Source organism: Tasmannia lanceolata, unplaced genomic scaffold, assembly GCF_043159265.1.
Source record: "Tasmannia lanceolata isolate RefF3 unplaced genomic scaffold, GAP_Taslan_0.1 ptg000016l, whole genome shotgun sequence".
Lineage (NCBI taxonomy): Eukaryota > Viridiplantae > Streptophyta > Magnoliopsida > Canellales > Winteraceae > Tasmannia > Tasmannia lanceolata.
In genome coordinates, this window is record NW_027518693.1 from 2849683 (window position 1) to 2873009 (window position 23327).

Below are 23327 nucleotides of genomic sequence, written 5' to 3' on the forward strand. Positions count from 1 at the left end.
GTCCAGATTTCAATGGCAACAATACTAAGTATAAGAAAGGGAGGTGCAATAGCAGAAGAGCTACACTAAACTAGAAATAGAAGTGAACATGAGAAGCCAACACGTAATGAACCAGATTAATTGCAAACCGTGATCCCTAAGGGGGCCGTTTGGATATGTGTATTTTAGAATCCAGGTTTTAGTTTGAAAGCTGTGTAAAATTTAGATTTTACAATTCATTATCCTGGATTTTAAGTAAGAAATCCGGATTTAAGAAATCAATCCTACATTCCAAGATTTATGAAACCTGGGAACACGGGACGATCTACTACTCTCTCGCTTGATGGAAAGAAGGGCAAGAAATCACAAAACAGCTGATGGTCTCCTTCTCTCGTCTCTCATCCGATTTTGATGAAATCCAAGATTCTAAAATCTGGGTATCCAGACGGCCAATGAGCCAGGCAACAGAGGTTGGGAATTTAGCAGATGCTAGTAGTAGCATCAACCGTGGGCCCCAGTGAACTTACGGGTCACACCACACTAACCAATGCCGTGCATTTATTGCGCGTGAGTCACGCTAGCAATCCTATATAATTCTGGGTTTCTAATAGTCTACTTTCGCCCTCGCATTCTGCTGTCTCATTTCTCAAAATTTTGAAAGACAGAAAAAGGAAACAGCATGGAGGATTTGCAGAGCGCCCTTTCATCCCATGGAGTAATGGTTTCCTTTCTCCCTGAGAAAGGTCGTTGTCTCGTTTCTACTAAAGACTTCTCCCCAGGTTTTCTATCTCTACATATCGCCCTGCTCATTTTGTTTGCTACATGCTATTCCTTTTCTGCTTAAATCTCGTCTAAAGATGGTTTATGAACATATCTGCATATATCTTCTGCTACTCCTTTCTTCCTAATCTTCATATTTTTATTCTCATTCTTTAAAAAATAGGGTTTTATTGGGCTGGACCCAACTCTGCTTAATCGTCTGTTTTACTTCTTTAATTTTTTTCCCCACTAGAATCTGAAACTGCTATGTTTTCTGCATCAGGCCTTGTTTGGATTGCATGAATTTTTTGGAAAAGTTTGAAGAGGAAAATATTTCTAAATTTCCCTAGTTTTTTTTTTAAAACTTACTACTAAAAAACATAACTTTAACCAACTCTAATCAATCTTTACTTAGAGGAACCTTCAATTTACGATAATATCCATCTAAATTGACCATAGGAATATCATTTTCCTCTAAAACGTGGAAAGAAAAAAATTTCCATCAGAAATGTTTTTCTTTCAACCCAAACAGGGCATGAATACAGATTCTTTATACTTACACGTTTCCATAACACCTGAGTTTTCTGTTTTTTCCCATACACTGTTAATATATGACCCTTTTCTCGGTTAGATATTAATGACACTATTAATTCATTGTAGTAGGGGTGAGCATTATTCGGTTATAACCGAATAACCGAACCGAAAGTCGGTTCGGTTTGGTTTTTTTCCATTTAGGTTCGGTTTCGGTTAGTTTTTTTGGGAATTCGGTTATTCGATTTCGGTTTTCTTAAAATAAATTCGGTTAACTGAAATAACCGAAATAATGGATGAAACCATTTTTTTCCAAAAAAAATTGCTTTATGTGCACTCCGTGGGATGATCAAAACCGTCCATTTGATTGATCACAACTTAATTACGTTGTGGTCAAAAAATCATTTCGATCGGATGATCCTAGCCCTCCGATCCAAACAAAAATTTTACTTTTTTCCCTCTTTTCCTCCCACAATTCGGTTATTCAGTTATAACCGAATTTGTAATCGGTTCGGTTTCTCATAAATTCGGTTTCGGTTTGAATTTTGGGAAACCGAAATAAATTTGGTTTTAAGATTTCGGTTTTTTCGGTTCGGTTTTAACCAAATGACCACCCCTACATTGTAGACAATAATTTCCAACAATTATATTCAACTGTCAAAACTCAAGAGTGTATTACTTATACCTATTTCACCATTAAAGTTATTTGTTTGATTCGGTAAAAATGTCAGTTATGCTATTGACTGTACTCCTTATCGACGATGAAACTAGGGAAGGTCTAGATACCTTTTCTGTGTACATAATGTGGGCAGTGGTTAGGGTAGGTTATAAAATGGGCATTTTGCTTTTACCTAAAATGGATCTTTAAATTCCAATCATGCATTACAATGGTTTTCACCCCTAATTTGAATTTTAAAAAGAAATTAAATATGTTAATATAGGTTCATAAAAAAGTGTATGGTAAGTGAAGCTTTTGTTTGCTGGAAAGCATGGGCGTTTTGTCCTTTTTAAGATTTGGCATCTAGTTGAATAACATGACACGAAATTAGTGACATTTTCATATTTTCTTAGTTTTATATATAATGGGTATCTTGCAGGAGAAGTGATTATTTGGCAGGAGCCATATGCCTCGATACCCAATAACAACCCCATTGACTTAAGGTGTGATGGATGTTTTGCTTCTAGTAGCCTATCCAGTCGTCTCAAAAAATGCTCAGCATGTCAGATGACATGGTACTGTGGGAGTATATGCCAGGTAAATCTTGGGATATGTCTCATGTTTAGTATGCTCATACCATTCGTCTTTAATTGGCTACAATATGTTCTCTTAATCCAATGTTTAGAGAATGCTCTTAAACATGCAACTTTTGTGTTCTATGTACCTTTGTTTTAACAGCTGATTATGAATTAGAATTTAATCTCCAATGGAAAATTATGCTTCCTTAGAACATTACTAGGCATTTCAATCACAGACCATATAGATCAAATTGATGACATACTTCACTTGCATGTGTCTTTTTATTATTTTCTATCAATGCAATATGTCAGTTTTACGTACATGCATGTATGCATTTGTCCATAATGAATCTGTTCATGTGTAATTACGTACACATAGGCCATCATATAGATGTCTCTTTGTGTTTGTGTTCAGTGCTGTTGAAGTTTATTTTCATCATATTTATCATGGTTTTTTTTTTTGGTATGTATAAGCGCAGGGTGGCCTTTTTCTTATGGTTAGCATTCTTTTAACACTTCTAGAGAAAAGACTTGGTCCAACTATTGATTAGTTGAAGAACATCACTTATGTATGTTGACGTCATCATTATTACGGGTTGTAATCAAGTGTGCATTTCTGAGTTGAAAAAACATCTTTTCCAACACTTCGAGACAAAATACTTGTTTCAGAGGTATTTCTTAGGGATTGAGGTAGTTAGATCAAAGTGATATCATTTTGTCACAAAAGAAGTATGTGACAGATTTGTTATCGAGACAAATTTGCTGGGTACTGAGCCCATTTATACTCCTATGGATTCAAACGTTAAGTTGTTACAAGATCAACAAGAGTTTTTTGTCGAACCAAGAAAATACTTACATCTTTTTGGGAAACCATCTATTTGACTTACCCTCATCGTGGCATCACTTTTGCAGCTAGTGTGATAAGTCAATTGATGTTCTCACCCAGAGTTCTCCATTGGCAAGCAGTTTGCATAATCTTGAATCCATGATTGTACCTTGTAGAGGTTCAAGTGGTGTCTCTGTATTTTACAATGCTAACCTCTTTATGTCTTGGATTTAAGGCAATTCAATAATTTGATTATACGTTGGAGAAGAATCTTCTCTTACTTGTCCTCTGCTCAATATTTTGTCTTTTGTGGTTTTGTCATTATTAATGAACACATTGCCTATTAAAAAACAATTTAAGCATGACCTTCAATTTTTTTGTCCATTGCTCAAGCCTCCAATGTTGTTTCTTTATAGTTGTGGACATTTCCTTGACAAAAAACACTTTTAAGTTATCCTCTATTGTGTTATCTAACTTATATATCATAACAGAAATCAGAATGGAAGTTACATCAACTTGAATGCCGAGCTCTTGTAAGACTTAGTGAGGATAGGCGGAAAATGGTTACCCCTTCTATTCGTTTGATGATCAGACTCCTATTAAAAGGAAAACTCCAGGTTGAGGAGGTGATTACTTGTCACTTTTTAGTTTTTGTACCTATCTCTTGACGCTTTCCTATCAATTTTCTAGATCCTTTTCTTAAAACTATAACTGATTCATATACTTTAACTGTCCCATGTAAATGCAATGGACAGTAGTGCTTTAACTAATAGATTTTTTTCTCTTAACTATGCATGATTATTCATTTCCTTTTGGATCCATTATCTAAACTATAATCAGAATGCCTTCATATTTCTTCTCAAAAAGCTTGTGACTAACTACTTACAAAGTTTTAAAAAAATATGCATTTGATGCCTCATACAATTGCTTACTTCTTTCCCATTTGCTTATTAGGTCATATTGGGTCCCCCTAACTAGATCTATGCCAAGATGTATGGTGGTTACATTGGTCATTCTGTGATATCTTGCTATGAGCACTTCAGCAACATCCAACATGGAATTGTTAGAAAAATTAACATGCTTCAAGATGTATGGTGGTTACATTGGTTATTATGTGTTATCTTGCTATGAACACTTAAGCAATATCCAACATGGAATTGTTAGAAAAATTAACATGCCTCACTATTCTTTTATTGGTTATGCACTATTGGGATAATGAGGGGTACTTTTTAATTGATATATATGCTAGGAATAATTATGGAAGACCTCGATATTCTCTTGCAGATAACTGCATGCATAACATTTGATGGATGCTGTTGGTATTGGTGTAGCCTTGCAAGACATTTTGTCTCTTGGTCTTATTCTCTCTAATTTTAACTGTGCACATCATGTGTGCGATGGAATTGCATAAAATCTTTTAAGCCGATTGGGAACTATATTTCCATGGTGAATGAGGTATCAAGAATGTTCATTTACTAAATTAGGCCAAGAAAGTCCACAATAAGCACTGTGTAATGGACTAGTGGTGATAGAATCATGTTACTTATTGTTGGAATATTTAGCTCATTTATGTGGTAATTGTAATAGTATGCTATTTAGCCCATTTACGTGGTACTTATGCTATTCTGCTCATTTTTTCTAAAGGCATTGAGTCCTGAATAATGTTGATTCTATTAGAATGAGGAAATGCTTGAATTTGTGTGTTGTGCCACTCAAGGTTTCAGTTTTAGGTTTCAGTATACATTTCAGATGGAATGGAAATGGAAATATGTCTAGTTCACTGAAAATTACTTAAAATTACGGAAATATATGGAAATATATGCAAATTGTGGAATTTAAGATGAAACTTCAGAAGTGCTAGAAAAATCACAGATACACACTTAAAAACCATCACAGAAACAAAAAAACCATCCTTAATAATATCGAATAGTGACATGTGATATAACTATAATTATATAATACATACTATTATAGTATACCACTAATTCACTTATAGTTTTAGTTTCTCTATACGTTTCCGTTATGGTATGTGTTTTGGTGGGGATGGGAACAGAAACATTTTTGTCGTTCCGTGTCGGTTTTGGTGGAAATTTAAAATATTGGTGCCATTTCTGTTTACAATATGTGGAAATATTCACTTATGCAAGTGATCACAAAGTAATTCATGGGAGGTTTTTTCCTAAAATGCTAAGGGTTTTTTTTTTCGAAATTTGTTGAATCACGTGCACAAGAAGATGCATTTGATTTTTTTTTAACAGTGATCTTGGTGAACTCTTTGGTGTAGGACATACAGAATAGAGTGCCAACTGCCCAAACATTGGAATTCACTGTGGTGTGCTAATTGAAGTTGAGAAATTAATTGTAGAAACTATGGTGTGCTAATTGACTCAGGTCATGCATATTTGTAATTATCTCTCTATAGCCCAACCCAATAAGTTGACATTATGACAAGTGCTAGCATTTCCATGTGAGGAATCGTTGCCCCAAAGGCAATGTTCATATCAAAATGCTAGCCAACTTAACGCCATATGAGGAGAAAAACAGGCAAAGATAAAATATATCATTATTTAGTAGTTTGCCACATTCCTAATAAAATAAATGATATACTCAGACTAAACAAGCCATCGAGGTTCCAGGTTTTAGTTTTGATCATGTTGAAAATGGAAACATGTCGGTTTTGGATTGAAATTTTGGTGGAAATCCTGTAAATTCATGGAGATATATACAACCATATGCAAATGATGGACATTTAAGATGAAACTTTAGGAAGTGCTAGAATAAGCACATATACAAACTAAAAAACCATCACATAAGCGAAAAAACACCCATATTGGTTTTAACAACATCGAATGCCTAGTCACATGTACTGTGTGTATGTTTGGTAATTCACTAATTACCAGATCTCACATGTAATTCATATAAATATTTACTCATAATATATACACCACATTTCACTTGTAGATCACATAACTATAATTATGTAACACATACTGATATATTATACCACTAATACACTTACGACTTTGGTTTCGGTATGCATTTCAGTTTCCATGTGTTTCGGTGGGGATGGAAACAAAAACATTTTGGTTTTTTTTGTGTTGGTTTCGGTGAAACTCTTAAACCATGATGCTATATGAAATATTAAACAAAAGGTTTACCCAGAATGTTGAAACTGCAAATGACATTCATTGTTTACTAGATCAATCCACAGTTCATGGGTGACTAGATCAAACTTGATACATATGAGCCAAAGGAGGACACGTAGAATAAAGATAAATAATAATGCCTTTTTAAGTCCATAATTTTCTACTTGATTCAAAACATATCCTTGTTTTTGCTGCCTGCCAATTGTTTTTATTTTGCCCTTTTCCGTGGAAATGTTATGTGATTCTTTTGAAAGCATGAAAGCATCATTGGGAGAATCTAGTAGTAGAAGGCTTCCTTTATTCTCTGCTATGTATAATTTCTTTCTATATTCGGCAATGGAACAAATGGCAACATATCATTGTTATATCTTTGTGCATCTACCCTTCGTTAATTTGTATGTTCTGGTTTCAGGTCATCCCAACTACTGCTACAGATAAATATGTTTTGGTGGAAGCATTGATGGATCGTATCCTAATTTTACTTTCATACGGTCGATGATATGCTACATTCATTTCTGGAATTGTCAAAATTCTGCAGATTGACTGTTTGATTGACAATTTTTTTGCTCCGAGATATGTCTGATATCAGTGAGGAAAAGCTGGTGTTGTATGCTCAGATGGCTAACCTGGTCAATTTGATACTCCCATCTCTGGAGATCAACATAAAAGGGGTTGCCCAGAACTTCTCGAAGGTATTCTATAAAATTATCTCTTTATTGGTATTATCTTTTGTTTTTTTATGTTTTTAGTGAATACAGATTTTTCATGCCTCACAATCTTCTCAATACTCAAAGAGTCTGATATCTACTGAGAAGACTGGTTACGAAGGCCCCAAAAAAAACCATTCAAAAAAAGAGGCCCCAAAAACAACACATATTTATGTCTTGCTAAAGGAGAGATATATCCAAAAAGCGTTAAAGTTGCACGTTATGAGGGGGCGCATGCGTAATGCAGGGGAAGGGAAAATATCATCTCCCTAGTTTTATTATGAATTATTGTTGGTCCTGCTTGTTTATCCAGCTCGCGTGCAATGCTCATACAATATGTGACAGTGAGCTAAGGCCTCTGGGGACAGGACTTTATCCTATAATTTCTATTATTAATCACAGGTAATCAACTTGACTCAAGTCACATGCTAACTGTTTTTTACTTTTTTTAATTTTCCATACAAATATTCTACTTCTGTTAACGAGAAATTCTTTTGTAACTACAGTTTAAATCGTGACTGGTTTTATTACTGTAATCATTACTATTCTGGTTAATATGTTATGGAGTTACAGTTGCATGCCAAATTCTGTTCTGGTATTCGAAGGAAGGTTAGCAGTGGTACGTGCTGTGGAACCTATAGCGAAAGGTGATGAGGTAACATAAGCTTTCCAATATGACACCTTTAGTTTTAATTATTACTCTCAACTGCTCTTCAGATTTGTGTTGCAGAACTTTAGAGTTGTTTCTTAAGGTTCACACATTTATATTTTGCAAGGTGTCGATCAGTTACATAGAAATTGCTGCAAGCACGATGACACGGCAGAAAGCTCTCAAGGAACAATACCATTTCACCTGCACATGTCCTCGCTGTGTGAAAGTGGTATAGTTTGGACTACTACTCTTAGAACAAAGGTTTAAAATTTAGGTTCGGAAATAGCTGAAACCAAAATTTTGGATGAAATTTGGTAAAAAAAAAAACAAATTTCATTATTGTGCCGAAATTTCTACCGAAATTACTGAAATTTTGGAAAAAAGGTAAATTTCAGAATTTTTTTTAAAAAAATTACATTTTCCCGAAATTTCAGATTTATGTGATTTCGGTGTCGGTCCCAACCGAAGTCTGAAATTTCGGATTTCGGCTGTGACCGAAATTATAAGATTTACACCGAAATTTCCACTGAAATTTCTTTTTCGGCTGAGGCCGAAACCGAAACCGAAATTTCAAACCATGCTTAGAACCACCATTCTTTTATCCGTTGCGCTGTTAATTCTTACTGCATAGAAAGTTTTCTTTTCAGATTATGATGGCTGCGATTTAACCTACCTGCTGCTGTATTGAAGGGACTGTATGAGGATCTTCAGGAAAGTGCTATTCTGGAAGGCTATAGATGTAAGGACAAGCAATGTGATGGTTTCTTGCTATTTGATTCTGGTATGTCATTGAAGGGGCCGTGTTAATTGGTTTTGTTTGGGAGATTCTATTGTACGTACAATGCTGGTCATCTATTTACAGAGGAAGTATATTGCAGATAAAAAAATATTTGTATGTCAACGATGCGGGCTTGTTAGGAATCAAAAAGACATACAAAAGATCGCCGGTGAAGTTGAAGAATTATTAGAGAAGGCTTCTACTTCTCTATCGTATGGAAGTATCCTGCTATATGCATATGTTCCTTTACATGATAAAATATATGCTTATATTAGGTTAAGAAAAAAATATTCTGTTTCAGTTGAACAACCTCATAAGTCATAATTATGTAATGGTCTTTTTATGAACAATATGTCATCCACATTTTAACCCGTACGGGTGTGGCTCGTTGGCTTAAAGTCAGGGGTTTGCTCCCTAGTGACGCGAGTTCGACTCCCCTTGGGCTTACCTGATGCCCGTGGTTTATGGGTGATTGCGCGCATCCATAGGGAAAAGCTCCTCCCTAAAAGTTGGGATGGGGATACCCTATGTCATAAAAAGAAATGTCATCCACATTTTTTTTGCCACAGTTGATTTCGTCAATAGAATTTTAGGTTGTATATTAAAATGCACTTATCCTAGAACATATTTCTGGATTAAATTATTGATTCTTTGACAAACATCAGATCATCTTGAAGCTGGTGCTATGTATAAGACCATTGAGCAACTCCAGATGAAACTATGCCATTCACTTTCAATCAGTTTGATGCGAACTCGAGAAACTCTTCTGAAGGTTCCAGTCATTATTCTGTTACTTTGTGTTCTATCTTGTTTATTTTGAACCTTATAGACAACAACTCTGCCTTGAAATCCTTGAATATATCAGTTTAGATATACATATATAGCGTCGAGTCTTAGTGACATCTATTTAGTGTCATAGATTTTAAATATTGCTTAGGCCCGTTTTCTTGGAACTATATAGGCGAAATCCCTGAATCCTTAAATGCATTGGATAATATGATTCAGAAGGGAACCACTTTTGCTTCAAAGTTTGAAAAAATGTTTTTTCATTCACTTCGTCTGTGGGTGATGATTTCTTGACTTTCATATTGTTCATTTAATCATTTCTGCAGATTTTGATGGAGCTGAAAGATTGGAGAGGAGCACTAGCATATTGCCGATTGACAATTCCAGTTTATCAAAGTATGTAAAGTTTTTACGTATATTCCAAACAGCATGCCTATTTTCATTCTTTCAAGTGTTTTGCGCATAATGTTGATAAATCATAAGTTCATAACTGATGAGGATTACTTTATTATTACCATCTCTCCCTCATTGTTGTTGGCATCAACATCAGTGTTTTCAGGGGCGGAGGGATATTTCCTCTTGAGGCGTGAGGCATATTTCCTCTTGAGGCGTAAGTCTCATGAATTTGTTGCATTTGTAAATAAAAAATAAATATAATGAAAATATCAATATCCAAAATAAACACTTACATCGAGTATAATCATCTACAAAAAACACAAAATATCGATATCCAAGCAACGGTAAGGTTGCTCCATTGTGACCTGGTGGTCACGGGTTCGAGTCCAGAAACAGCCTCTCTGCAAAGCAGGGGTAGAGCTGCATACATCTAGCCCTCCCCAGACCCCACAATGGCGGGAGCCTCACGCACTGGGCCGCCCTTTTATCGATATCCAAGCAAAGAGGTGGTAGGGAAAGGCCTCCGAATCTCTGACTGAGCAAGTTCAAATGGATTACTTGATTAGTACTTGCACTAAAACTTCTTGGGTATGAAGTACAACAATGTTTAGTAAGTTCACACACTTTACAAATACATTCAAAGTATCTGAATCAAATAAACTGGGGGAAGAAACTTCTCAAATACTGAAAAGATGAATAACTAAGTGTAATATGCCACTCTAGTAACACATCTTTGCAACATTTAGGACTACTAGTAAATAAACTAGACTAGTGAGCCATTGGAAGCTGTGATGAAGTCTCGAGCAGATATAGTCCATTAGATTCCCGACCACTCCTAATCATCTTCCTCGAATGGATGTCCTGAAAGACACAGTGAGAAGGGAAAAATGTTATACTGCAGTCATGGATTTGGTAATGGAACCAATGGACAATAGGTTTGTAGCAAGTTTTGGAACACGTAGGACTGATAATAATGATAAGTTGGTGGTAAGTTGGTGATAATAATGATAATGGAACACGTAGGATGTTAAAGTATAAAAGATAAATAACGCCTTTCTCCAACAGCTTAAGCTTTTGGAGAAGTTGGTAAGTTAACATGGTATTAGAGCCAAAGGTCTCGAGTTCAAACCTCCCGGATTGCAAAAATCCACATGCGATGGTCGGCCCAAAGTGGGACCACATGTGCCACGTGTTTGCCAAGTGGGCCACACTTGCAGGGGAGTGTTAAAGTATAAAAGATAAATAACGGCTTTCTCCAACAGCTTAAGACAGCTTAAGCTTTTAGAGAACTTGGTAAGTTAACAGAGGAGAGGGATCCATCAACAACCTTTACTTTAACACGACCAGAATAAATGAAATCCTTTGCTTTAACACAACCAGAATGAATGAAATCCTTTGCTTAACCACAACCAGAATGTGTTGGTTGACTAATAAGATCAGAACAATGTTCCTTATCATGTTTAGTCTTGCCAAAGTTGGTGCATTTCAGTTTATCCCGATCCTTGGAGAATCTCTTATCACCCCCTTTATGACCCTTTTGGAACCCACTGGTAGATGCGAGGACTGATTTTTCATTGAGGTGGGTGATATTGTTTTGTACTAACCAAACGGCTCTCCTCACTCTGGATATGATTATAGACTTGCTGGAGATTCAGTAAGTTATCACAACTGAGAAGTTTTCTGTCTCTTAGCGACCGTATGCCAGATCATCTTTCTCCGGGTCTATGGCCCTTCCTATGAGATACTGTAGTTTACCACGTCCTCGGACAAATATTTTTACAGCCTGTGACTATCCATTCAGTTTAACAGGAACCATAGGCTCAATCATAGAGTGGAAAGCACCATTAAAAAAAAAAATCAGAGTGAAAAGTGAGTGCAAGAAGTGAAAGTGGGAAGCAAGGGATTTAGAAAAGAGAACTTGCAGGAAGTGAAGCAAAAGGCCCTAAAAAGGTAAAGAGAAAATGTGTAGAAAGCGTCATTGAAAGTCAACATGAAGTATGCAATAAGCCTAATTGGAAATGAATAAGAAATGTATAGAACGAGTAGGGGTTGTAGTAACTGTTTAAGATATAAAGGGTTAATGTAGGTAATGATAACAGGTATTAAAGAAGACTTCACGACTGCTTAGGGTTACATGTTTTAGGGATTTATAGTTTCACATCTTTTATTCTTGTAAATGTAATGTTTAGTTCTTGGAAAAAGTTTGACATATGTTTCAATTGAAACTTGAGGTATGTTTTTAGGTTTTAAATACTCTTTTTATAAATACGCTCATTCAATATTATCAAAAGGAGAACTCTTTTACGAAAAAATAATCACCTAAATAGGAAGCATACTAATTAAGAGGAAACACGTAGGAAGCATATGAGAAGCATGTGAGAAGAGTGCTTCCACCTAATTTTAGAAGCGAGAAGAACTTAGTTTCCGAAGCATGCTTTTGGGGAAGCGAGCTTCCCAACAAACTAGGAATTTTCCAGTGACTATAGTCATTTCTAAAGGTGTTAAACTAGTGTTACTTCTGGTCAACATATCTCTTTCGTCACATGAACAATAAACAAATAATACTTTTAAGTTTTAAATAACACGAATATTCCAATATCTCGGTACACACAATTAAAAAAACATGCAACTGGATTGTTTACATCCTAAACAATCCAACTAATCTTCAAATCACATGCATCAATGATTTATATTGTGTAGATTCAGACAAGTGGATATTTGAATCCTGAGATCATTGCTCTTCGGGAAGAATATGTGGCCTTGATCGATTTTTAAATTTCCCCGGCACCTGAAAAGGCATATCTCAAAGCCTCCCTCCATTAGGCTTGGAATTTGGAGAAAAAATTTAAGGTTTTTTCACGCATGGAGAGATGAACCCTTGGTTAAAGTTTCATTGAAAAAGAAGACTTTTGATGAGGTAACTGGAAATCTTATACTGTGCTTCAAAAGGAAAAATTCCAAATCGTAGAAACAAATACTGATTTGATCTTCCCACAAAGATGTGTACTTCTGATATGTTCCACAATCGGACTTCTTCATGTATTCATCAATGGATCAACACCTTACATGATGTTGCCTAACCACAGGTGGAACACCCGATCTTAGTGAGTTGTGATCAGCCCCTTGTTCGTAGCAGGAAACCTTGCGATCTTGCTCTGATACCAAGTGGAAAAGTAGATCAGATCTATAGGAAGAAAGGAAGAGAAGAATCGGAAGAGGGAGAGAAGAGAGATGGAGAAATAGTGGGGAGAGTATGAATGCCAACATATCACTCTCCCCTTTTTTTATATATTGTTGTATTTGTTAGTGATTTTGCATTTTCAAAATCATGTATATTACATGTTTTAGTGTTTTGGAAAATGTTTTATCAAAAGCGTTTGGGAAAAAGAAAATGTTTTCTTGGAAATATTTGCTTTTACAAAAGGATGTAGAAGTGTAGTTGAAAAGATAGTCCCGTACCGGATGAGAGAAAAGAAAGAGAAGGGCTTATAAAGCACTACCTTTTCTAACTCTTGTTGATTGCACATTGGGTTGAACCCATGGTTGGACCCGCGGGACGGTGCAACGCACCGTTCGCACACGCGCACGTGCGCGCGCGGCGTGGGCAATGGGCTATAGGGCGCATAGTGGCGCTTTATTGGCGCTTTTTAGGCGCACTTTGCACTTCGCACGTCGCGAGGAGCGATTGGAGCCTTTAATTTTTCCAGATTTGATCTGCACCGTTGGATCAAGATGAAGGTGGACCGGTCGGATGGGTGGGTCAAATGGTTCGCAGGCCCATCAAGCCGATTGGTTCAGTTGGGTTGGGCTTCGGTTCGGGCCTAACGGTGGGCCCGTTTCGGTTCGGGCCTAACGGTCGGCCCAACGGGCCCATGACTCCAACGATCAAAGGGTGTGATCAAATGGGTTGTGTCCCTTCCCCCAACGGTCATGTGCCAAGGGGGTGCGATCCACACCATAGATGGTTGATCTAACGATGACTGGGTTGGAGAGAGGTTTTACTCAAACCAACAGTCACCTCTAGAATCGATCAGGACCACTCAATATCAATGGGTGTGATCTAACAGTCAGATTTCAAACATTCTGGAAAGGTGCTCTGTAGAGGTGTTTTTCACACTGAAAAGACACCAGATGGTCTATAAAAATGTGCAAACTTCAGTCATTTTATATAAAAAACGAATTGGCAATTCTGACAGACTTTACACTCTCTTCTACACTCCTACAAAATCCCCAAGTATTTCTATATACTGTTTTTCTTTTGTTTACTGTTCTAGATACTGTTTTTCTGCAGAAACATTATCTAGAAATTTCTCTAAGGCTTGAAATTTCGGAAGGGCATTTCGGGTTTGATTCCGCTAGTGCTACGCGTCATCAAACATTAGTAGGGCTTCCCTACTAGGCTTCATTGTATCTTGGAGGCAATTCGCGGATCCCCTTTGCACACTACTAGTGGGGGCGAATCTTGTCTTAAGGAAAGTGATATCACGCCTTGAAGCAACAAGTTTCTGTTTTTATCAACAACAGTACCCTCAAAATTTACAACAATCTTAAGACAAGATTGTCTACTGTTGTTTCAATGGCACTTTATTCAGTTCGTCAAATGACCCAAGACTTTGTCAAACTCGAACGTTTCGACAAAGGAAATTTCAAGCGCTGGCAGAAGAAGTTGCACTTCATTTTGACATCACTCAAAGTGGTCCGGGTTTTCACTACTATAAAGCCCGCAGCAAATGAAAATGAAACTTTGGCGGAGGCTCGTGCAAGAATGAAGTGGGAACAGGATGACTACATTTGCAAAGGGCACATCCTAAATGCTATGTCAGATACACTATTTGACATATATCAAGGCATGGGATCAGCAAGTGAAATCTGGAATGCACTTGAAGCCAAATACTTGGCGGAAGATGCCAGTAGCAAGAAATTCACTGTGAGTCAATTTTTAAATTTTAAAATGGTAGATGATAAGTCTGTTATTGATCAATTACATGAAATACAACATGTAATTAATCAAATTCATTTGCAAGGCATCCTTCTTGATGATTCCTTCATTGTCCCTTCAATTATTGACAAACTTCCACCAACTTGGAAAGACTTTAGAAAAAGTCTAAAACACAAGAAAGAGGATATGTCTATTGAAGACTTGGCTCAATGCCTCAGGATTGAGGAAGAGTCAAGAATCAGAGACAAGAAAGAAAATGAATCTGTATCCTCAAAGATCCATTTGGTGGAAAATGTCAAGAATTCGAACCAACAAGAAAAAGGCAATTGGAAGAGAAACAAACACCCTGAAAAGAAGACTAATAAGAATAAGAAAAGGAAGGGTGCTTGTTTCAACTGTGGCAAATCAGGCCATTACAAGAGTAAGTGCCGACTTCTTAAGGATAAGAAGTCGGGTGCACCAACAGAAAAAGAAAAGTTTGTCGCCATGATTTCAGAGGCAAATATGCTTGAAGATGGCAATGATTGGTGGATTGACTCTGGTGCGACGATGCATGTCTGTAAAGACAGGAACCTGTTTTCAACTTATGAAACAGTTGAAGATGGAAGCGTGTTATACATGGGAAATTCGTCGACAGCAGAAGTCAAAGGGAAGGGCAAGGTGGAACTTGAGTTCACATCCGGCAAGCGACTCACTCTAACCGGTGTCTACCATGTACCAGAAGTTAGAAAGAACTTAGTGTCTGGAAGCATTCTCAACAAGAATGGCTTCAAACTTGTATTTGAATCTGACAAGTTCATTCTTTCTAAGGGGGGTACTTTTGTTGGGAAGGGATATATGTATGAAGAGATGTTCAAACTTAATATCAATAAAGTGAATGTCTTTGCTTATGTTTTGGATTCTTCTTTATCTTTATGGCATAATCGTTTAGGACATGTAAATACTAGGAAAATGAATGATATGGTTAAGTTAACCTTAATTCCTAAATATGAAAATGACTTAGTAGATAGATGTAAAACATGCATGCAAACCAAGATAATCACTAAGTCATTCCCTAAAGTAGATAGAACTTCTAACTTGTAAGATTTAATACATAGTGATGTATGTGACATACATAGTGTTCCCACAAAGGAAGGTAAAAAGTACTTTGTTACATTTATTGATGATTATTCTAAGTACTGTTATGTTTATCTACTTAGTCATAAAGATGAGGTTTTAGAAAAATTTAAGATTTATAAAACTGAAGTAGAAAACCAATGTATAACAAGCATTAAATGTCTCAGATCAGATAGAGGTGGTGAATATCACTTTCCTCATTTTTGTGAATCAGTAGGCATAGTCCATGAAACTTCTGCCCCTTATACACCACAACAAAATGGTGTAGCAGAAAGGAAGAATATGACACTTACTGAAATGATTAATGCTATGCTTGTTAATTCTGGTTTAAATAAAAGTTTTTAGGGTGAAGCCTTACTTACAGCTTGTCACATTTTGAATAAGGTACTAAGTAAGAAATCTAATATAACCCCTTATGAATTGTGGAAGAAAAGGAAACCAAACTTAAGTTACCTTAAAGTTTGGGGTTGTAGATCTATAGTTAAAGTCCCTAAATCTAAATTAAGAAAATTAGGTGAAAAGGGTATTGAGTGTATCTTTTTGGGATATGTTAGTCACAGTAAGGCCTATAGGTTCTTAGTTATAGAACCTAATGATTTCATAGATGTCAATACCATAATTGAGTCTAGAGATGCCATTTTCTATGAAAATAGGTTCACTTCAATTCCTAAAGAAATTGAATCTACAACTTCTGTAGATCATCATTTAGAATCACAAACAGAAGTTGGTGAACCTAGTGTACAACCTAGTAAAATAAGAAGAAGTTCAAGAGATAGAAGGGATAGGAGTTTTGGCCCTGACTTTGTAACCTACCTGGTAGAAGGGACAAGAGAAAAACTCCAAGGTTCTGTCTTTTTAAACTTAAGCATAGAAAATGACCCTCAAACCTAGTAAAATAAGAAGAAGTTCAAGAGATAGAAGGGATAGGAGTTTTGGCCCTGACTTTGTAACCTACCTGGTAGAAGGGATAAGAGAAAAACTCCAAGGTTCTGTCTTTTTAAACTTAAGCATAGAAAATGACCCTCAAACCTATGGAGAAGCCATAAAGTCACAAGATGCTGCTTTTTGGAAAGAAGCAATTAATGACGAAATGGATTCTATCATGGGTAATAAAACTTGGATTTTGGTTGATCTACCACCTGGGTCTAAACCTATAGGATGTAAATGGATCTTCAAGAAGAAGATCAAAGTAGATGGGACCATAGAAAAGTTTAAGGCAAGGTTAGTTGCCAAAGGGTTTACTCAAAAACCCGGTATTGATTACTTTGACACATATGCACCAGTTGCTAGGATATCTACCATTAGAGTGTTGATTGCCCTTGCTTCCATATACAAACTTCACATTCACCAGATGGATGTTAAAACCGCATTCTTAAATGGTGAACTTGATGAAGAAGTGTATATGGAACAACCTGAGGGATTTATTCTGCCAGGCCAAGAGCATAAAGTATGTAAGCTTATCAAATCTTTGTATGGGCTTAAGCAAGCCCCTAAACAATGGCATGAAAGATTTGATAAAGTCTTAGTGTCAAATGGTTATAAGATACATGAGTCAGATAAATGTATATACAGTAAATTTAAGGGTGGCAAAGGTGTTGTTATTTGTTTATATGTTGATGACATGTTAATTTTAAATACCGATATTGAAAGCATTCAAAGTACTAAATCATATCTTTCTCAAAACTTTGATATGAAAGATATGGGTGAAGCTGATGTGATTTTGGGTATTAGAATCATAAGACAGGATAATGGTCTTATTCTAACACAATCACATTATATTGAGAAAGTTCTCAAAAAGTTTAACCATTTTGAATGTTCACCCATTTCAACACCTTTTGACCCAAATATAAAGTTGTATCTTAATACTGGCAGGACTATCTCTCAACTAGGGTATGCTAGTGTAATTGGTAGTCTTATGTATGCTATGACTTGTACTAGGCCAGACATAGCATATGCTGTAGGTAAACTTAGTAGGTTTACCAGTAATCCTAGTTTTTCTCATTGGAATGCAGTCTATAGAGTTTTAAAATATTTAAAGAAAACTATAGACTATGGTTTATGTTATAGTGGGTATCCAACTGTAATAGAAGGATACTCTGATGCTAGTTGGATAACTGAGCGTATAGAACATTTATCAACCAGTGGGTGGATTTTCACCCTTGGTGGGGGAGCAGTCTCCTGGGCCTCTAAGAAACAGACATGCATAACAACTTCAACTATAGAAGCAGAGTTTATAGCTCTGGCAGCATGCTGTAAAGAGGCGGAATGGCTTCGGAATTTGTTATTGGAAATTCCGTTATGGTCTAAACCAATGCCATCGATTTATGTCCATTGTGATAGTCAGGCCACACTATCAAGGGCATATAATCATGTTTATAATGGTAAGTCCAGACATATAGGACTTAGACATAGTGCTATAAGAGAGTTACTTACTAATGGAGTAGTAACTATTGATTTTGTGAGATCGAGCCAAAACTTGGCCGATCCATTCACTAAAGCTCTTGCAAGAGATCTGGTGTGTAAAACATCATTAGGGATGGGGTTAAAGCCATTAACCAATAATCACCAATGATGGAACATCAACTCAACACTTGAATAAACATCAAGTCTTGAGTTCAATGAGTCCAAGTACATCATATGGAGTGATTGCAAGCACTATAATCTGTATTATTTGCCATCCCAAGGTAAAGTGCTTGGTACCTGTAATGTTTAAAAGGAGAAGGCTGAGTATTTAAACTCTTAATAGGCTTATAACATAGTGTTGGAGTGTTTTAGTTACAGGGGCACTCTTGATAAGCCTACCTATGTGAGTGTGGAAGTGGTGCCGCTTCCTATGAGACCTGGCTAGTCTCTAGAGCGCTCATGAAACCAAGATATAGACACAAGGCCAGTACATGTGTCGGTTTTAGAAATTGCCCAAAGAGGTGAAATCTTGTGTGTGAGACGTATCCGGTTAACCAAATAGAATAGCTAGTTCAAAGATACGTCTACTATGCAATTCTGGTTAACTTTGATATGTCCTCACTAAGTGAAGGTTCAAATCGAGAGATACCTTCATCTATGCATAAGATTTCCAAGCCTGATGAGAAAATTTTCTTTGATTTTGAAAATGGTGGGGGATTGTTAGTGATTTTGCATTTTCAAAATCATGTATATTACATGTTTTAGTGTTTTGGAAAATGTTTTATCAAAAGCGTTTGGGAAAAAGAAAATGTTTTCTTGGAAATATTTGCTTTTACAAAAGGATGTAGAAGTGTAGTTGAAAAGATAGTCCCGTACCGGATGAGAGAAAAGAAAGAGAAGGGCTTATAAAGCACTACCTTTTCTAACTCTTGTTGATTGCACATTGGGTTGAACCCATGGTTGGACCCGCGGGACGGTGCAACGCACCGTTCGCACACGCGCACGTGCGTGCGCGGCGTGGGCAATGGGCTATAGGGCGCATAGTGGCGCTTTATTGGCGCTTTTTAGGCGCACTTTGCACTTCGCACGTCGCGAGGAGCGATTGGAGCCTTTAATTTTTCCAGATTTGATCTGCACCGTTGGATCAAGATGAAGGTGGACCGGTCGGATGGGTGGGTCAAATGGTTCGCAGGCCCATCAAGCCGAATGGTTCAGTTGGGTTGGGCTTCGGTTCGGGCCTAACGGTGGGCCCGTTTCGGTTCGGGCCTAACGGTCGGCCCAACGGGCCCATGACTCCAACGATCAAAGGGTGTGATCAAATGGGTTGTGTCCCTTCTCCCAACGGTCATGTGCCAAGGGAGTGCGATCCACACCATAGATGGTTGATCTAACGATGACTGGGTTGGAGAGAGGTTTTACTCAAACCAACAGTCACCTCTAGAATCGATCAGGACCACTCAATATCAATGGGTGTGATCTAACAGTCAGATTTCAAACATTCTGGAAAGGTGCTCTGTAGAGGTGTTTTTCACACTGAAAAGACACCAGATGGTCTATAAAAATGTGCAAACTTCAGTCATTTTATATAAAAAACGAATTGGCAATTCTGACAGACTTTACACTCTCTTCTACACTCCTGCAAAATCCCCAAGTATTTCTATATACTGTTTTTCTTTTGTTTACTGTTCTAGATACTGTGTTTCTGCAGAAACATTATCTAGAAATTTCTCTAAGGCTTGAAATTTCGGAAGGGCATTTCGGGTTTGATTCCGCTAGTGCTACGCGTCATCAAACATTAATAGGGCTTCCCCTAGGCTTCATTGTATCTTGGAGGCAATTCGCGGATCCCCTTTGCACACTACTAGTGGGGGCGAATCTTGTCTTAAGGAAAGTGATATCACGCCTTGAAGCAACAAGTTTCTGTTTTTATCAACAACAGTACCCTCAAAATTTACAACTGTATTTACATTAATACCCCCCCATAAGTGAAAAAAAAAGAAGATTAAAAAGACAATTACCCTTTATATAACACATATGTACCCTCCATCTCACAACACATCATACTAGTAAAGGGCCTATATGTCTGTTTCGATGTTAGATACATAAAAAGAAAAATGGAACATCTCAAAAAATTTATAACAAATAGAAAGTCTTCTAAAAAATCCTCAAAAAGTTGCATTAGAGCCCATTTGGAACCCTTTGAAATATAGGCTGCCCCCCCAAAACAACGTGCGCGCTCACACACACATATATGGAGAGAGGCCCCACACAATAACAGATAAATAAATCTGGGAAAAGTCTGAAAAAAATATGAAAATGATAAGTTTCAAAGAAAGTTTGGTGTGCAAAACATGACCTTTTCATCTTAGTATACATATGATGTCTTCCTTGATTCATTGATTTCTGTGAGCACGAATAAACGTTTAAACCTTCATCACAGGATGCTGCCCCTTCCATTGTTGACTGGTCATATCTGCTATATTGCAGGAGTGTATCCATGTATTCATCCTTTGCTTGGGTTGCAATATTACACTTGCGGGAAACTTGAATGGTTAGAATCCACTCTCTCTCTCTCTCTCTCTCTCTCTCTCTCTCTCTCTCATCCTTCTTATTATAACTTTGGTAATAAAAAGTCAGTCAAAAAGTCACTTGATTAATGTCAGCTGCCTTTGTTTTGGAATTCCGGCAACGTCTTGAAATGGACCCCCTAACTTCAAATGGGTTGAATGTCACTTTTTAAAGTTGAGTCACCTCCGCCGTTGTTCTGGAAGGGAAGAAAAGAAGAACAATGCACCCGGACTTATTAGACTGTCCACGGCCACTATTAATGACAGAACACCCACATCCTGGAAGTATGATATGTGAGTTAAACCAAAAGGGATAGTAGCTATTGTGGTTTGGAAGCTTAACCCAGAAAGTACCCGAGCCTTACATACCTTAATGACTCTAGGCTGTAGATGAAAAACAGTTAATAATTGAACAATTCAAAGTATTCCATTTATTTTGAGGAATCAGGAGAGACAAAGCACTTTTCCAAGGAATAACGGGTATATTTGTAAGACCCATTTGTCCTTCCATACTATTACTGGAGCTATGTATCAAAGGTTATCAAGAATATCCTTTGAATTTTTTTTCTTGGAATCCATTTTTGTTCTTTGTTTCATAACTCATGGTTCATTTCACTGTTTTAATAATAGGTTACTTGGGGATGTTTTGGAAGCTCTCAAATCTCTCACCAAGGCTATGGATATACTGCGAATTACACATGGGACTAGTACACCCTTCATGAAGGAACTCTTGAACAAGTTGGAAGAAGCACGAGCTGAAGCCTCTTACATCCAAACTAACAACCAAACATGATTGAATGCCCCATGTAGTGGCAGGACAACTACCTTGGGGATTCAGAGCCCCTCAACTGAGTCATTTTATCCGTTCATCTCTGCTACTGCTTGGCTTGATTGACTGTTGAGCACAACGAATCACTGCCGTCCATTTAAGATTTGTACTTTACTGGTTGCATATGCCACAACTGTCATTGACTTTTAATTTATGTACCATGTGCAGAGCATCTTTCGAGAAGAGATGGATTTTCATCTATTAAGGTCTCTTAACCTTGCTTATAGTGCATAACAGGCGCACTTTCATTTTCCTCGGTGAGTCCCTCTGTCATGGTGTAATTTTAGGTTCAGCGCATAAATAGATAAAAAACAGTGAATAACTAAGGGACATAAATTTTGTTGTTTCTTAATAACTTGCAAGGGATAGTATGTAGAGTACTGCATCAGTAAAAAAAGGATTGCTGGATTTTTTTTTTTTAAAGTTTGGAAAGGAAAACTTTCCTGCTTTTGGACTGTTTAGTTTCACATGAAAAAAGAGCACTTGAACCCTTGCAGTTCAGGATGTTATCTCTGAATAGACCATAACCACATAATTTCCTATAAATTATGCAGAGACAAAAATTTCCCATGAAAATATTCTCTGCCATAAATGCTTCTACTGCAATACAAACAGAGGCGTGATAGTTTTGTTAAGGGATTTGCATCCATTGCATTTGAGCAGTAGACCAGTCTTGTTTTTAACCATCCATTCAAATTATATTGCTCGTCAATTGTCTGTTTCATTTGCTTTAGAAGAAAAAGGAGAAAGAAATTATGGAACAAGAAAAACATCTTGAAAAGAAGAATATCCAAGTGAAATCATTCTTTTGATAGCTATAACAATTCTCTCAGTTTCCCAATTTCATTAGCAGTCTTAGCGATGTGAGAGTAGAATAGGAATACAGTCATCCAAATATTGCCAGGTGTACCTCAAGTGCAGTAATCTATCATATTTATGGTCTTTTTGGCCATTAAAGATGGTCATTAATTTCGAGTTGGGTTAATGGAGGTTGTTAGAAAGGTCCTTGACACTGGCGTGTCTTTAGAGCAGCTTCATATTTCAATTTAGTTTCATAAGATCTATCAAAATTAAGCATGAGGTTTAATCAATTCGAGGGAGATTCTAGCAACTATATTTTAAATGAATATCCTCTTAGATTCTAGCACAATGAGTAATGACAAGCTTGATTTCTCTATTAAACTTCAGGTTTAACCAATTTGAGGGAGACCAGCAACTATATTCTAAATGAATATCTTCTTAGATTCTGGCACAATGAATAATGAAAAGCCTGATTTCTCCTTCAAACCACCAAAAATAGCCTCACTATCAGCTAAAATCTGTCCCTTTTCAATGCATTTGCTGCATTGAACATGAGTTTTTTCATGCATACATGTATTTTTGTTGCAACATTGATACATGGTCAATGGAATGTTTATAGTATTTTCATTTATTTTCATTGGAACATTGATACATAATCAATGGAATGCTTATAGTATGCCCCCATTACATGATAAAATGATCGTGTTTGGCTATATCTGAAACCCCCGAATCTAGAGCCGCGTGGCGTTCCGACCTACTTCCAAAAATGCACTTCTCAGACTGAGAATTGCTTGACGCTGCATATTAGAACTCATTAAAACCCAATTCACATCATTATGCGGAATGTGGGAAGCTCCAATAGAAGAAATATTTGAG

The 23327-nt window shown here is 36.9% G+C and overlaps 1 protein-coding gene across 4 annotated transcripts; it reads left to right on the forward strand.

Moving 5' to 3' along the window:
- Positions 1 to 544: 544 nt before the first annotated feature.
- SDG37 (SET domain group 37) lies at positions 545 to 21986 on the forward strand. Of its 4 annotated transcripts, none has more exons than XM_077357865.1 (14): positions 571 to 758; positions 2367 to 2524; positions 3823 to 3957; positions 6890 to 6944; positions 7051 to 7169; positions 7498 to 7586; positions 7758 to 7839; positions 7961 to 8065; positions 8527 to 8575; positions 8715 to 8834; positions 9280 to 9386; positions 9727 to 9796; positions 20742 to 20805; positions 21452 to 21986. In XM_077357865.1, the coding sequence occupies exons 1-14, from the start codon at positions 659 to 661 to the stop codon at positions 21612 to 21614; spliced, it is 1416 nt and encodes a 471-aa protein (XP_077213980.1). In that variant the 5' UTR covers positions 571 to 658; the 3' UTR covers positions 21615 to 21986. The 4 variants fall into 4 exon arrangements, with proteins under 4 accessions (XP_077213982.1, XP_077213981.1, XP_077213980.1 ...); XM_077357864.1 differs by having other exon boundaries at positions 573 to 758; positions 8527 to 8617; XM_077357867.1 differs by lacking the exon at positions 21452 to 21986 and having other exon boundaries at positions 545 to 758; positions 8527 to 8617; positions 20695 to 20805.
- The last annotated feature ends 1341 nt before the right edge of the window (positions 21987 to 23327 follow it).